The sequence below is a fragment of the Pristiophorus japonicus genome, chromosome 10 (genome assembly GCF_044704955.1).
Source record: "Pristiophorus japonicus isolate sPriJap1 chromosome 10, sPriJap1.hap1, whole genome shotgun sequence".
Lineage (NCBI taxonomy): Eukaryota > Metazoa > Chordata > Chondrichthyes > Pristiophoridae > Pristiophorus > Pristiophorus japonicus.
This window is the reverse complement of record NC_091986.1, coordinates 217614280-217628196: the sequence shown is the minus strand read 5'-3', so window position 1 is coordinate 217628196 and position 13917 is coordinate 217614280. Positions and strand designations below refer to the sequence as shown.

General features: G+C 47.2%; 2 protein-coding genes across 2 annotated transcripts in view; one reads left to right on the top strand and one right to left on the bottom strand.

Moving 5' to 3' along the window:
• Positions 1-3913, bottom strand: part of aamdc (adipogenesis associated, Mth938 domain containing) — a 68682-nt gene extending 64769 nt beyond the window's left edge. The window contains exon 1 of the mRNA XM_070891659.1: positions 3642-3913. The gene's annotated coding sequence lies outside the window, so the exon portion shown is untranslated. The remainder of the gene's footprint in view (positions 1-3641) is intronic.
• A 152-nt stretch (positions 3914-4065) lies between these two features.
• Positions 4066-13917, top strand: part of rsf1a (remodeling and spacing factor 1a) — a 137503-nt gene continuing 127651 nt past the window's right edge. Inside the window, exon 1 of the mRNA XM_070892568.1 lies at positions 4066-4346. Within this exon, the coding sequence (XP_070748669.1) occupies positions 4217-4346 (130 nt within the window). The 5' untranslated portion in view covers positions 4066-4216. The remainder of the gene's footprint in view (positions 4347-13917) is intronic.

Below are 13917 nucleotides of genomic sequence, written 5' to 3'. Positions count from 1 at the left end.
GGTGCCTGTGCTCTCCGGGGATCGTTTACTCTGCGGCTTGTCTACTTCTGTCAGCTGTGGGGACACTTTATGATACATCGTTCTGGTCCCGTAGTCTGCTGGACATGTATACGACCGTTAGGTGTTCGCCCACTACATTGGCTGATTGCAATATGCACCCGACAATTGCTCAACAAAATTTTGCTCATTACAGCTGGATTTTACATTGGTTACCAATTTCAAGCAGTTCATTCAAAAGTGGGGGGTTGCTGGCCTCCTTTAAAATGGCCTTACTACTTTTACCCCAATCGTCTTCCTTGCGTGGAACCATGTGTCGTTGCTCCATTAGCGTTACACCTCGTGGTTTGAAAGCCATCTTTTCCTTGTCCATGATGTCGACTGCCGCGATCTTCTTTCCCAGGGATTCTGCCACTGAAGCTGGGAAGGCGCCCCCGGATCCAATCTTCCTCCCCAGGAGTCCTGCCACTGAAACCGGGAAGGTGCGTTCGGGTCGTCTTGGCCGGATCATCGCCACGCAGTATGTGCCTCGGGAGCTGTGCGGATCTGCTCTCCGGTGCCTGGTCCAGGCGAAGGTGGGGGCTTGCTCTGCCTCTGAGCACGGAGGGCATCAATCGCTGGAGGGATGAAGTCTTCCCAGTTCCAATGAATCTTCCCCATCCATCTTCTTCCAAGTAGCGTTGGTCCATCACCTGAAACAATCCACAATGGTAAATTGTGCACCGCGCCATCATGGGATACACTTACATCCGCACTACCAACAACTGATATCAGTTCCTTGGTGTAGGTGCGCAGCTTTGCCTGAACTGGAACCAGCTTGGGTCGTTCAGCTTGATCGTTCCATAGCCTCTCAAAGGCGTCCTGGCTCATTACTGACTGACTCGCCCCCGTGTCCACTTCCATGAAGACTGGAACGCCATTTATCTCAACTTCCATTATCACTGGTTGAAATCTGTGGTGCAGGTATATACTCTATATACTTCATCCTGGGTCTGAGCTGCCTCTCTAGCCATCTCCTAGTAATCCACATTGGATTCACAGCCATCTGCTGACTCCTCTTCCACGTGGTGAGTCACAGCTCTTTTGCACATTCGCTGGAGGTGGCCTTTTATGCTGCAGCCTTTGCACATAGTCTCTGAACCGACACTGATGAGCCTTGTGATTACCTCCGCAACGCCAGCAAGCTGCTACTCGACTTACGTTTGCACCCCTCGGCGGACTCTGATTTAAAGGACTCGGGGGGCCTGTACGCTCTGCCCTGGGCAGATTCACGTTCAACAGTTCTGCCTGTGAAAGGTGCCATTCTATTTACAGTACTTGCCGGGTTTGAGTCCCGAAAGTGAGTCATCATCTGCTTGGAGCTGCAGCTTGAGGTTATGAAAGCCTGGCTGATGCTGATGGCCTTCTGCAGAGTGACGGTGGTTTCGCCGGCTATTGGCAGTCCTTTGGGCAGCACGTGGGCGGATGGAGGCCTTCACCAAGTTCGGGCCCCAAGGAGTTAGCTTCAACATGTACACTAATGACACCTAGCTTTACCTCTCCAACACCTCTCTCGACCGCTCCATTTCCTCTGTATTTTCAGACTGCTATCCCACGTCCAGTCTTGGCATTTTCCTCCAGTTAGACGCTGGGAAGACTGAAGTTATCATCTTCCCCGCCGCAAACTCTACTCCTTTGCCCAATTCCATCTCCCTCCCCGGTTACCGTCTCAGGCTGAACCAGACCGCTTCTCAACCACGGCATGTTCATTGACCCTGAACTGAGCTTCCATCCTCGTATCCTCTCTATCAGCAAAAATCACCTACTTCTATCTCAGTTTAACTGTGTCAGCCAGTGACTCAGTGGGTAGCACCCTTGCCTCTGAGTCAGGTTTGTGGGTTCAAGTCCCACTCCAGAGACTTGAGCACAAAATTCTAAGCTGACACTCCCATTGCTGCACTGTGGGAGGTGTCGTCTTCCGTTCCCTAGCCACTGATCCCATCCCTCTCCCCAACTTCTGTCTGAGGCTGAACCAGACTGTTCACAACCTTGGTGTCATATTTGACTCTGAAATGCGCTTTTGATCACATATCCGCAGTATAACTAAGACCTCCTATTTCCACCTCCGTAACATCGCCCGTCTCTGCCCCTGCCTCAGCTCATCCGCTGCTGAAATACTCATCCATGCCTTTGTTATCTCTAGACTTGACTATTCCAACGCACTCCTGGCTGGCCTCCCACATTCTACTCTCCGTAAACTAGCGGTGATCCAAAACTCAGCTGCCCCGTGTCCTAACTCGCACCAGGTCCCGCTCACCCATCACCCACTGTGCTCGCTGACCTACAATGGCTCCCAGTTAAGGAACTCCTCGATTTCAAAATTCTCCTCCTTGTTTTCAAATCACTCCATGGCCCTCGCCCCTCCCTATCTCTGTAACCTTCTCCAGCCCCACAACCCCCCGGGATGTCTGTGCTCCTCTAATTCTGCCCTCTTGAGCATCCCTGATTATAATCGCTCAACCAGCGGTGGCTATGCCTTCTGTTGCCTGGGTCCCAAGCTCTGGAACTCACTCTCTAAACCTATTAATGAATTTGATGAAGGGACCGAATGTAATGTAGCCAAGTTTGCTGATGATACAAAGATGGGTGGGAAAGCAACTTGTGAGGAGGACACAAAAAATCTGCAAAGGGATATAGACAGGCTAAGTGAGTGGGCAAAAATTTGGCAGATGGGAGTATAATGTGGGAAAATGTGAGGTTATCCACTTTGGCAGAAAAAAATGCTGCAGTACAGAGAAACCTGGGGATCCTTGTGCATGAAACATAAAAAGTTAGTATACAGGTACAGCAAGTGATCAGGAAGGCAAATGGAATGTTGACCTTTATTGCAAGGGGGATAGAGTATAAACGCAGAGAAGTCCTGCTACAACTGTACAGGGTATTGGTGAGGTCACACCTTTGGGTTTCCGTATTCAAGGAAGGATATACTTGCATTGGAGGCTCTTCAGAGGAAGGTTCACTCGGTTGATTCCGGAGATGAGGGGGGTTGACTTATGAGGAAAGGTTGAGTAGGTTGGGCCTCTACTCATTGGAATTCAGAAGAATGAGAGGTGATCTTATCGAAACGTATAAGGTAATGAGGGGGCTCGACAAGGTGGATGCAGAGAGGATGTTTCCACTGATGGGGGAGACTAGAACTAGGGGGCATGATCTCAGAATAAGGGGCCGCCCATTTAAAACTGAGATGAGGAGGAATTTCTTCTCTCAGAGGGTTGTAAATCTGTGGAATTCGCTGCCCCAGAGAGCTGTGGAGGCTGGGTCATTGAATATATTTAAGGTGGAGATGGTCAGATTTTTGAGCGATAAGGGAGTAAAGGGTTATGGGGAGCGGGCGGGGAAGTGGAGCTGAGTCCATGATCAGATCAGCCGTGATCTTATTAAATGGCGGAGCAGGCTCGAGGGGCTGTATGGCCGACTCCTGCTCCTATTTCTTATGTTCTGATAAGTTGTTGTTATATGTCACTTGTCAGCCCAAACCTGAATGTCCTCCTGGTCTTGCACCGAGTTAAAATAAAACAGAACTCTTCTTGAGGGTTAACAATGTTTTTAAAAAAGAAAATAAATATTGAAGGGGTGGGGTTATTATTTTGCTATTGCTCACTCACTTTAAGCCAAACTATCTGCTCACTCCCTGGGAAGGTTGCTGAGGAACGGTTGCCCCGGGCGACACGTCTGCGGGGCAGGACGGGATACTGGCAGACTCCTCCTCCTCCTCCTCAGCGCAGCGGTCAGCGCGCAGCCCCGCCTATTTATTTATCTCTAGCGCGCGCAAGGGAGCGTTGCACGCCGGGATACTGGACGACCTTCTCCTCCTCCTCCTGCTGCTGCCTGCTTGCTCAGCCCACTAAGCGTTGCACGCTGGGATACTGGAGGACCTCCTTCTCCTCCTGCTGCTGCCTGCTTGCTCAGCCCACTCAGCGTTGCACGCTGGGATACTGGAGGACCTCCTTCTCCTCCTGCTGCTGCTGCTGCTGCCTGCTTGCTCAGCCCACTAAGCGGTGCACGCTGGGATACTGGAGGACCTTCCCCCTTTTTTGTGGGGGGGCTCAGCGCTAGCGGTGCACGCCGGGATACTGGAGGACCTTCCCCCTTTTTTGCTCAGCTCTCCCCTTCCCCCCGGGCCCCCCCAGCGGTGCACGCCGGGATCGCGGAGGAGCGGCCTCGGTCCTCCCACACTAAGATGGCGGCGGTCGCCTCCCAGCCCAGCTTCGCCGTTGTCTGCTCGTTCCTGGAGCGCTATGGCGCCTCGCTCGAGCTGCCCGAATTCACCTTCCCCGAGCTGGAAGAGGCGCTGGAAAACAAAAAGGCCGGTAAGAAAAAAAAGCCACTTGCGGGGGAGAGGGGGGGGGGGAGGGGGAAGAGAACTAACCACAATGTGTGTGTGTGTGGTTTTATTTTTTTGCTGCGAGGTAAATGTTGTGAAGAAAGCTCTGGCATCTCCCCCCACCCCCCCCCCCCATGGTAACCGGGCATTGTTGCCTGGGATCGGCGGCCAAACCCTGAGGTGGGGGGGGACTGCCCCACAACCTGCTCCGCTTCTGACCGCCGGCGAACAATCTCTGCAAATATCCCCAAATACAAACAACACACAAACCTCCCGGCACTGGCCACTATCTAGTGCCCTAAACACCACGCATGCGCCTCCTCGTATCCCTTCACACTCCCCCCCCCCCACACACACAAGTGCATTCCACAGAAAAACATATCCCAAATATTTCTCACCTTTTACTTTCTTTCCCCCCCCCCCCCCCCCCCCCACACACACTCTTGCTCACCATCTTGTGTTCTTTTTAAACATCCTTCCCTCCCATCCCCACTTTTCTGATTGATTGCTGGAAAAGATAGCATTCATTCCCACTTTTTCTGATTGCTATCTTTTTCCAGCATTCCTTTCTTGTTATTATTACCCCCTGCCCCAAAGGGGGAACACGAGGGGGGGGGGGGACTTTTTTTAAAAAAAAAAACGTCGGATGGGGTTTAGGATCTGCAAATACGCTGCCCCAAAAAGGTGGGTGCTGGGGGCAGACTCAAACTGCGTAGGCTATAAAAAGGGGGAATTGCATAAGTATCTGAAGGAAAAAAATTGCAGGGCTACAGTTGGGTGGGTGGAAAGGACAAAGAGCCGGCACGGGCTCGATGGGCTGAATGGCCTCCATCTGTGCAGCAACCATTCTATGATTCTTTTTAAAACACTTTTGTGATTTTTCTTCTATAAATCGGCGGAACTTGCACGTGCGAGCACCCCAATTGGGGCTTTAAGCTTGGTTTTATGTATTCTTTGCCTTTTCACTTTCTGCCATCCCCTCCACCCCCTCAAATCAAAAACTCCACTAAATCAAAGGGGAGCCTGAGGTGGTGTAAAATGGAACTGTTATGCTCTAGGCAAACTACTTAATCCTACATATGTAAACAAAATACCGTGAATGCTGGAGATCTGAAATGTGTTTTTTTTTAAAAAGCAGAAAATGCCGGAACTACTCAGCAGTTCAAGCAGTATCAGTAGAGAGAGAAACGTTAACTGTCATCAACCTGAAATGTTAACTGTTTCTCTCTCCACTGATGCTGCCTGACCCGCTGAGTATTTCCCGTATTTTCTGATTGTACTAAATCCTACTTTTGTTTTAAGAAGTGCTATTTATATCGATCAGCTCCTCTGCTTACTCTGTTCTGACCTCATAGCGGCATTGAAATATCCACAGCTTTACTCAATTGAAACTTGTTGCTGCTATTTTATCCACTTTGAGATGACAATAACTGTGCTTCTATTGTATGTCAGTTCCATTGAAGCATAGAATCAGAGAAATATACTGCACATTCGGCCCATCATGTCTGTGACAGCTGACCAAGAGCTATCCAGCCTAATCTCACTTTCCAGCTCTTGGTCCGTAGCCCTGTAGGTTACGGCACTTCAGGTGCATATCCAAGTACTTTTTAAATGCGATGAAGGTTTCTGCCTCTAGCACCCTTTCAGGCAGTGAGTTACAGACCCCCACCACCCTCTGGGTGAAAATATTTCTGCTCAACCCTGCTCCAATCCTCCTGCCAATTACTTTAAATCTACCCCCTGGTTATTGACCCCTCTGTTAAGGGAAATAGGTGCTTCCTATCCACTCCATCTCAGTTTATGCACCATCTGTTGAATCAGAAGATTGTACAGAAAAATGTTTGTGGAATATGTTAGGTAACTTATGGTTGGAATGGGATGGGCTTGTGCTCATTGTGATTATTACAAAGTGAATATTTTACATTGAGTTACATGGTGTGGTACTGAGTAGCACAGACTAGAAGGTCTATGTTTGGTTCCTGGTCTGTATTCAGTCAGCTGATCTTGGTTAGGAAGAGGGTAAAAAACACAGCCAGTGTTCTTGCAATCCAACAACTGTCTGTTGGAAAGCATGCTTGAGGACAGGATTAGGCTGTGCAATATTTAAAAAAAAGAAAGACTTGCATTTATATAGCATCTTTCACGAACTCAGGATGGCCCAAAGTGCTTTACAACCAATGAAGTACTTACTGAAGTGTAGTCACTGTTGTAATGTAGGAAAAGCAGCAGCCAATTTGCGCACAGCAAGCTCCCACAAACAGCAATGTGATAATGACCAGATCATCTGTTTTTAGTCACGTTGATTTGAGGGATAAATATTGGCCAGGGCACCAGAGATAACGTCCTTGCTCTTCTTCGAATACTGCAGTGGGAATCTTTTGTGTCCGCCTGAGAGCACCGAGGGGAGGGGCCTCGGTTTAACATCTCATCCGAAAGACGGCACCTCTGATAATGCAGCATTCCCTCAGTACTGGAAGTTGAGTGTCCGCCTAGATTTTTGTGCTCAAGTCTCTGGAGTGGGACTTGAACCCACGACCTTACACAAGAACATAAGAAATAGGAGCAGGAGTAAGCCATACGGCCCCTCGAGCCAGCTCCGCCATTTAATCCGATCATGGACTCGGGTCCACTTCCCTGCCCGCTCCCCATTACTCCTTAGTCCCTTATCGGTTAAGAAACTGTCTATCTCTGTCTTAAATTTATTCAATGACCCAGCTCCACAGCTCTCCAAAGATTCACATCCCTCTGAGAGAAGACATTTCTCCTCATCTCAGTTTTAAATGGGCGGCCCCTTATTCTAAGATTTTGCCCCCGAGTTCTCGTCTCCCCTATCAGTGGAAACATCCTCTCTGCATCCACCTTGTCAAGCCACCCTTCAATCTTGTAGTTTCGATAAGATCACCCCTCATTCTTCTGAATTCCAATGAGCAGAGGCCTAAACTACTCAACCTTTCCTCAAGTCAATCCCCCCATCTCCGGAATCAACCTAGTGAACCTTCTCTGAGCTGCTTCCAAAGCAAGTATATCCTTTTGTAAATATGGACCTTCTGATTCGGGCGAGAGTGTTACCCACGCCTGATGACTGTGGTTGACAATAGGTTGTCAACCACAGTGACGAAGTCCACACAGAATGGCAGCTTGGATGAGGAGCCAGAAACTGATGATATCTGCGGCACTTTACTTCACTAAATATAAGAAAAGTAGATGGAAATGCATTGAAAGTGGAAAAGCCCATTGGTGGTGCACAGAGGCGTTAGGGTTCCAGTTAAGTGTCGTGAAAAGTCATCTTTTTAAAAAAAAAATTAATCATGGCATTTATTGCCCATCCATAATTGCCCTTGAAGGTGGTGGTGAGCCGCCGCCTTGAGCCGCTGCAGTCCGTGATGCAAGGTGATCCATCTGGTATTACTTTTCCGAGCTGTTTGTTAAAACTGCGTGGCCTTGCTGGTCCTTTTGAGATAGTTAAGAGTCAACCACATTGCTGTGGGTCTGGAGTCACATATCGGCCAGACCGGGTAAGGGCGGCAGATTTCCTCCCTTAAAGGACATTAGTGAACCTGATGGGGGTTTATGACAATCTGGTAGTTTCATGATGCTAGTTTTTTGTAACATTTTTATTTAATTAACTGAATTCAAATTGCACATCTTACAGTTGCAAAAAAAAAATTAAAATTTAATGGGATGATGAGTTTCATAAAGAGTTTTAGAATATAAAAGCAAGGGAGTATTGCTGCAATTACGCATGGCTCTGATCAACCGCACTTGAAAACAAAAGCAGAAATTGCTGGAAATACCCAGTAAGTCAATCAGCATAGGTAACAAGAAAAGACAGATTATGATGTTTCTGGGTGTTCCGAGAACATAAGAATTAGAAACGGGTGAGGCCATATGGCACTTCGAGCCTGCTCCACCGTCGACATCAGAAACACCATAATCCTGTTTTTTTTCTCTTTACGGATACAGACTGACCTGTTGTGCATTTCCAGTATTTGAAGTATTGTGTGCAGGTTTGAGAGCCCACCGTAGGAGTTGTCTACTGCCCTTGCAGGATGACCCCAGCATGCAGGGACTAAATTACGAGGAGTGACACGGGTGAGGAGATTAAGAGGTGGGTTTGATTGAGGTGTGGAAAATAACAAAGGGAATTGCTCGGGTAAATGAGGAACAACTTCTCACTAGTAGGGGAATATGAACAAGGAGACTTAATTATGGAAATTCAAGCTAAATCAGTTAATCGTGATTGCAGGAAAATTTTCTTCACTTCAAGGATTGTAAGTGAAATGCAGTGTCTTCGGGCCATGGCTTCAAAATCAATCAGCAGGTTTAAAAGGGAGATAGATACTTATGTGGGAAACAAGGCAGATGAGTGATGTGGAGAAAAGGCAGAAAATAGGAATTACAAACACACGAGTTGCCATTGCTTTGTGTCAGCCGTGATTCAGTGCGTAGCACCCTCGCTTCTGAGTCAGAAGGTTGCGGGTTCAGATCCCATTCCAGGGACTTGAGCACAAAAATCTACGCTGACACTCCCGTGCGGTGCTGAGAGAGCACCGCACTGTTGAAGGTGCCGTCTTCTGATGTAAAACCGAATCCCCGCCCACTCTCCCATTTGTAAAAGATCCCACGGCACAATTTTGAAGAAGAGCAGAGGTGTTCTTCCCGGTGTCCTGGCCAATATTTTATACCTCAGTCAACATCACTAAAATATAGATCACCTGGACATTGTTGTTGGTGGGAGCATGCTGTGCGCGAATAGGCAGCCGCGTTCTGACGTTGCAACAGTGATCATACTTCAAAAATACTTCATTGGCCGTAAAGCGTGTTGCGACGTGGTGGGAGGTCCGGTGGTTGTGAAAGACGCTATATAAATGCAAGTCTTTTTTTTCTTTTACAAAAGTGCCAGAGCAGCTTTTGGTGGAGGTATGCATCCCAACAAGAGTCAGGACCTTAACCAACATGGTAGGAAAACGTCCCAAGGTGGTTAAAGAAAGGAGAAAGAAAAGTTTGATATCTGGAACCAGCCCGTGGTGACATTTTATCATGTGTGTTTGTGCAGCGTACGTTTAATAACAGCATAAGAAATAGGAGCAGGAGAAGGCCATGTGGCCCCTCGAGCCTGCTCTGCCATTTAATAAGATCATGGCTGATCTGATCATGGACTCAGCTCCACTTCTCTGCCCGCTCCCCATAACCCTTATTCCCTTATCGGTTAATAAACTGTCTATCTCTGTCTTAAATATATTCAATGACCCAGCTTCCACAGCTCTCAAGCAGTGAATTCCACAGATTTACAACCCTCTGAGAGAAGACATTCCTCCTCATCTCAGTTTTAAATGGGCGGCCCCTTATTCTAAGATCATGCCCCCTAGTTCTAGTCTCCCCCATCAGTGGAAACATCCTCTCTGCATCCACCTTGTCGAGCCCCCTCATAATCGAACTGCTTTGTCCGCAACACCTCATTCCTGCTCATGTTGTTTCTGAAGCTCTAAAACTTTATTGCAGCCTGTCCGTTTCATGAACTCTCCTGTTGCGAGAAAGCTACTTTTCAAGCAGTCAGCTTTCATTATGCAAAAGCGGTGTGATCAAGCCACTTGGCAGGTACTGTAACACTAGGCTGACGTGTGAATGAAAGATGCTGGAACTGTCCTGTCATTGGCTTCGCACTGATCTGAGCACAGCTTGCAAACCTGGGCCAAAAGAGAGGACTTATGTTTTTATTAACACATTTAAAATAAAATAAAAATTGAGGGTATGTGTGCTCATCTATGAGGATGGCTAATCTATAATTTGCTGTTACTGTGTGTTTCGTATAACAGCTCGTCTCTTGCTCCAGATCATCTCCAGTTGAAGTAACAATCAGCCACCATCTAATACACTGGCGGAACAGGCTAGAGGGGCTGAATGGTTTCCCCCCCAGCCCCCGGTTCGTTTGTGTGACAGACATTAGAATTAGGAGCAGGAGTAGATCACATGTCCCCTCGAGCCTGCTCCGCCATTCAATAAAATCATGGCTGATCTTCAATCTCAACTCCACTTTCCCGCCCGCTCCCCATATCTTTTGATTCCCCGAGAGTCCAAAAATCTTTCGATCTCAGCCTTGAATATACTCAACGATTCAGCACCCACAGCCCTCTGGGATAGAGAATGCCAAAAATATCCTAATCCTCCTGAGTGAAGAAATTTCTCATCTCAATCTTAAATGACTGACCCCTTATCCTGACATGATGCCCGCTAGTTCTAGACTCTCCAGCCCGGGGGAAACAGCCTCTCAGCATCTACCCTGTCAATCCCCCTCAGAACCTTCTATGTTTCAATGAGATCACCTCTCATTCATCTAAACCCCAGAGAGTACAAACCCAATCTACTCTCTCCTCATAGGACAGCCCCCTCATCCCAGGAATCAATCCAGTGAACCTTTGTTGCACCATCTCTAAGGCAACAATATCCTTCCTCGGATAATGAGACCAAAACTTTGCACAGGACTCCAGGTGAACAGTAGTAGGAGGAACTTTCACTTGTCCCAGCCCTAAGGTACTGTCATTTATTAATTGAGGGAAAATTTCTTCACCCAGAGGGTGGTGGGGGTCTGGAACTCACTTCCTGAAAGGGTGGTAGAGGCAGAAACCCTCACCACATTTAAAAAGTACTTGGATGTGCACTTGAAGTGCCGTAACCTACAGGGCTACGGACCAAGAGCTGGAAAGTGGGATTAGGCTGGATTACTCTTGGTCGGCCAGCGCAGATATGATGGGCTGAAATGGCCTCCTTCAGTGCTGTAAACTTCTGTTATTGTACTGCCCTTGCTATTGCTGTAACTGGGACCTGCTCACTCAGGACAAGTCCAGGAGTGAGCAGCTCCCAGAGTACCACGGCTGTACCAAGGAATGAATGTTAAGCTTTGGTCTGCTTATGTTGAAAGCTTTCTGGTTGGGCAGGGAAAGTGAAACTGTGTTGAAAATTAATGACAAAACATATTTTGAGCTTGGATATTTTTAATTGTGTGTTTGGTCATAAAGTTCAAATATTTTTATTATTCCTCGATAAAACACTAGTTTGGCCCCAGCTGAAGTACTGTGTCCAATTCTGGGCACCGCACTTTAGGACAGACGTGAAGGCTTTGGAGAGGGTTCAGAAGAGATTTATTAGAATGGTTCCAGGGATGAGGGACTTCAGTTACTTGGCTAGACTGGAGAAGCTGGGGTTGTTCTCAGAGCAGAGAAGGTTAAGAGGAGATTTGATAGCGGTGTTTAAAATTATGAAGGGTTTACATAGAGAAGAAGGCAAATGGCACATTGGCCTTCATAGCGAGAGAATTTGAGTATAGGAGCAGGGAGGTCTTACTGCAGTTGTACAGGTCCTTGGTAAGGCCATACCTGGAATATTGTGTTCAGTTTTGGTCGTCTAATCTGAGGACGGAAGCTCTTGCTACTGAGGGAGTGCAGTGAAGGTTTACCAGACTGATTCCTGGGATGACAGGACTGACATATGAAGAAAGACTAGATCGACTAGGCTTGTATTCAATGGAATTTAGAAGAATGAGAGGGGATCTCATAGAAACATATAAATTCTGACGGGATTGGACAGGTTAGATGCAGGAAGAATGTTCCCGATGTTGGGGAAGTCCAGAACCAGGAGTCACAGTCTAAGGGTAAGGGGTAAGCCATTTAGGTCCGAGATGAGGAGAAACTTCTTCACTCAGAGTTGTGGGCATGTAGAATTCTCTACCGCAGAGAGTTGTTGAGGCCAGTTCGTTAGATATATTCAAAAGAGTGTTAGATGTGATCCTTACGGCTAAAGGGATCAGGGGGAATGGAGAGAAAGCAGGAACGGGGTACTGAAGTTCCATGATCAGCCATGATCTTCTTGAATGGTGGTGCAAGCTTGAAGGGCCGAATGGCCTACTCCTGCACCTACTTTCTATGTTAGAGTAAATAAAGAGAAACTGTTTCCATTGGCTGAAGGGTCGATAACCAGAGGGCCTAGATTTAAGGTGATTGGCAAAAGAACCAGAGGCGACATGAGGGAAAATAAATGTACGCAACGAGTGGTTAGGATTTGGAATGCACTGCCTGATAGGGTGGTGGATACAGGCACACTAGTAGCCTTGAAAACAGAATTAGATAAGTACTTGGAGAAAAATTTGCAGGGACATTTTGAAGAGGGAGGGTGAACAGCCAGTTGTCGTGGTGCATATAGGTACCAACGATATAGGTAAAAAAACGGGATGAGGTCCTACAAGACGAATTTAGGGAGCTAGGAGTTAAATGAAAAAGCAGGATCTCAAAGGTAGTAATCTCATGATTGCTACCAGTGCCACGTGCAAGTCAGAGTAGGAATTGCAGGATAGCTCAGATGAATACGTGGCTTGAGGAGTGGTGCAGAAGGGAGGGATTCAAATTCCTGGGGCATTGGAACCGGTTCTAGGGGAGATGGGACCAGTACAAACCGGACAGTCTACACCTGAGCAGGACCGGAACCAATGTCCTAGGGGGAGTGTTTGCTAGTGCTGTTGGGGAGGAGTTAAACTAATACGGCAGGGGGATGGGAACCTATGCAGAGGGAAGTAAAATGGGGGCAGAAGCAAAAGATAGAAAGAAGAAAAGTAAAAGTGGAGGGCGGAGAAACCCAAGGCAAAAATCAAAAAGGGCCACATTATAGCAAAAGTCTAAAGGGACAAAGTGTGTTAAAAAGACAAGCCTGAAGGCTCTGTTCCTCAATGCGAGGAGTATTAGGAATAAGGTGGACGAATTAACTGTGCAGGCAACTATTAACGAATATGATATAATTGGGATTACGGAGACATGGCTCCAGGGTGACCAAGGTTGGGAATTCAACATCCAGGGGTATTCAATATTCAGGAAGGATAGACAGAAAGGAAAAGGAGGTGGGTAGCGTTGTTGGTTAGGGAAGAAATTAACGTAATAGTAAGGAAGGACATTAGCTTGGATGATGTGGAATCTGTATGGGTGGAGCTGCGGAATACCAAAGGGCAGAAAACGTTAGTGGGAGTTGTGTACAGACCACCCAACAGTAGTAGTGAAGTTGGGGACAGCATCAAACAAGAAATTAGGGATGCATGCAATAAAGGTATAGCAGTTATCATGGGCGACTTTAATCTACATGTTGATTGGGCTAACCAAACTGGTAGCAGTACGGTGGAGGATGATTTCCTGGAGTGTATTAGGGATGGTTTTCTAGACCAATATGTCCGAGGAACCAACTAGAGGGTTGGCCAACCTAGACTGGGTGATGTGTAATGAGAAAGGACTAATTAACAATCTTGTTGTGCGAGGCCCCTTGGGGAAGAGTGACCATAATAGGGTAGAATTCTTCATTAAGATGGAGAGTGACACAGTTACTTCAGAGTCTAGGGTCCTAAACTTAAGGAAAGTTAACTTGGATGGTATGAGACGTGAGTTAGTTAGAATAGACAGGCGAATGATACTGAAAGGGTGACGGTGGATAGGCAATGGCAAACATTTAAAGATCACATGGATGAACTACAACAATTGTACATTCCTGTCTGGAGTAAAAATAAAACGGGGAAGGTGGCTCAA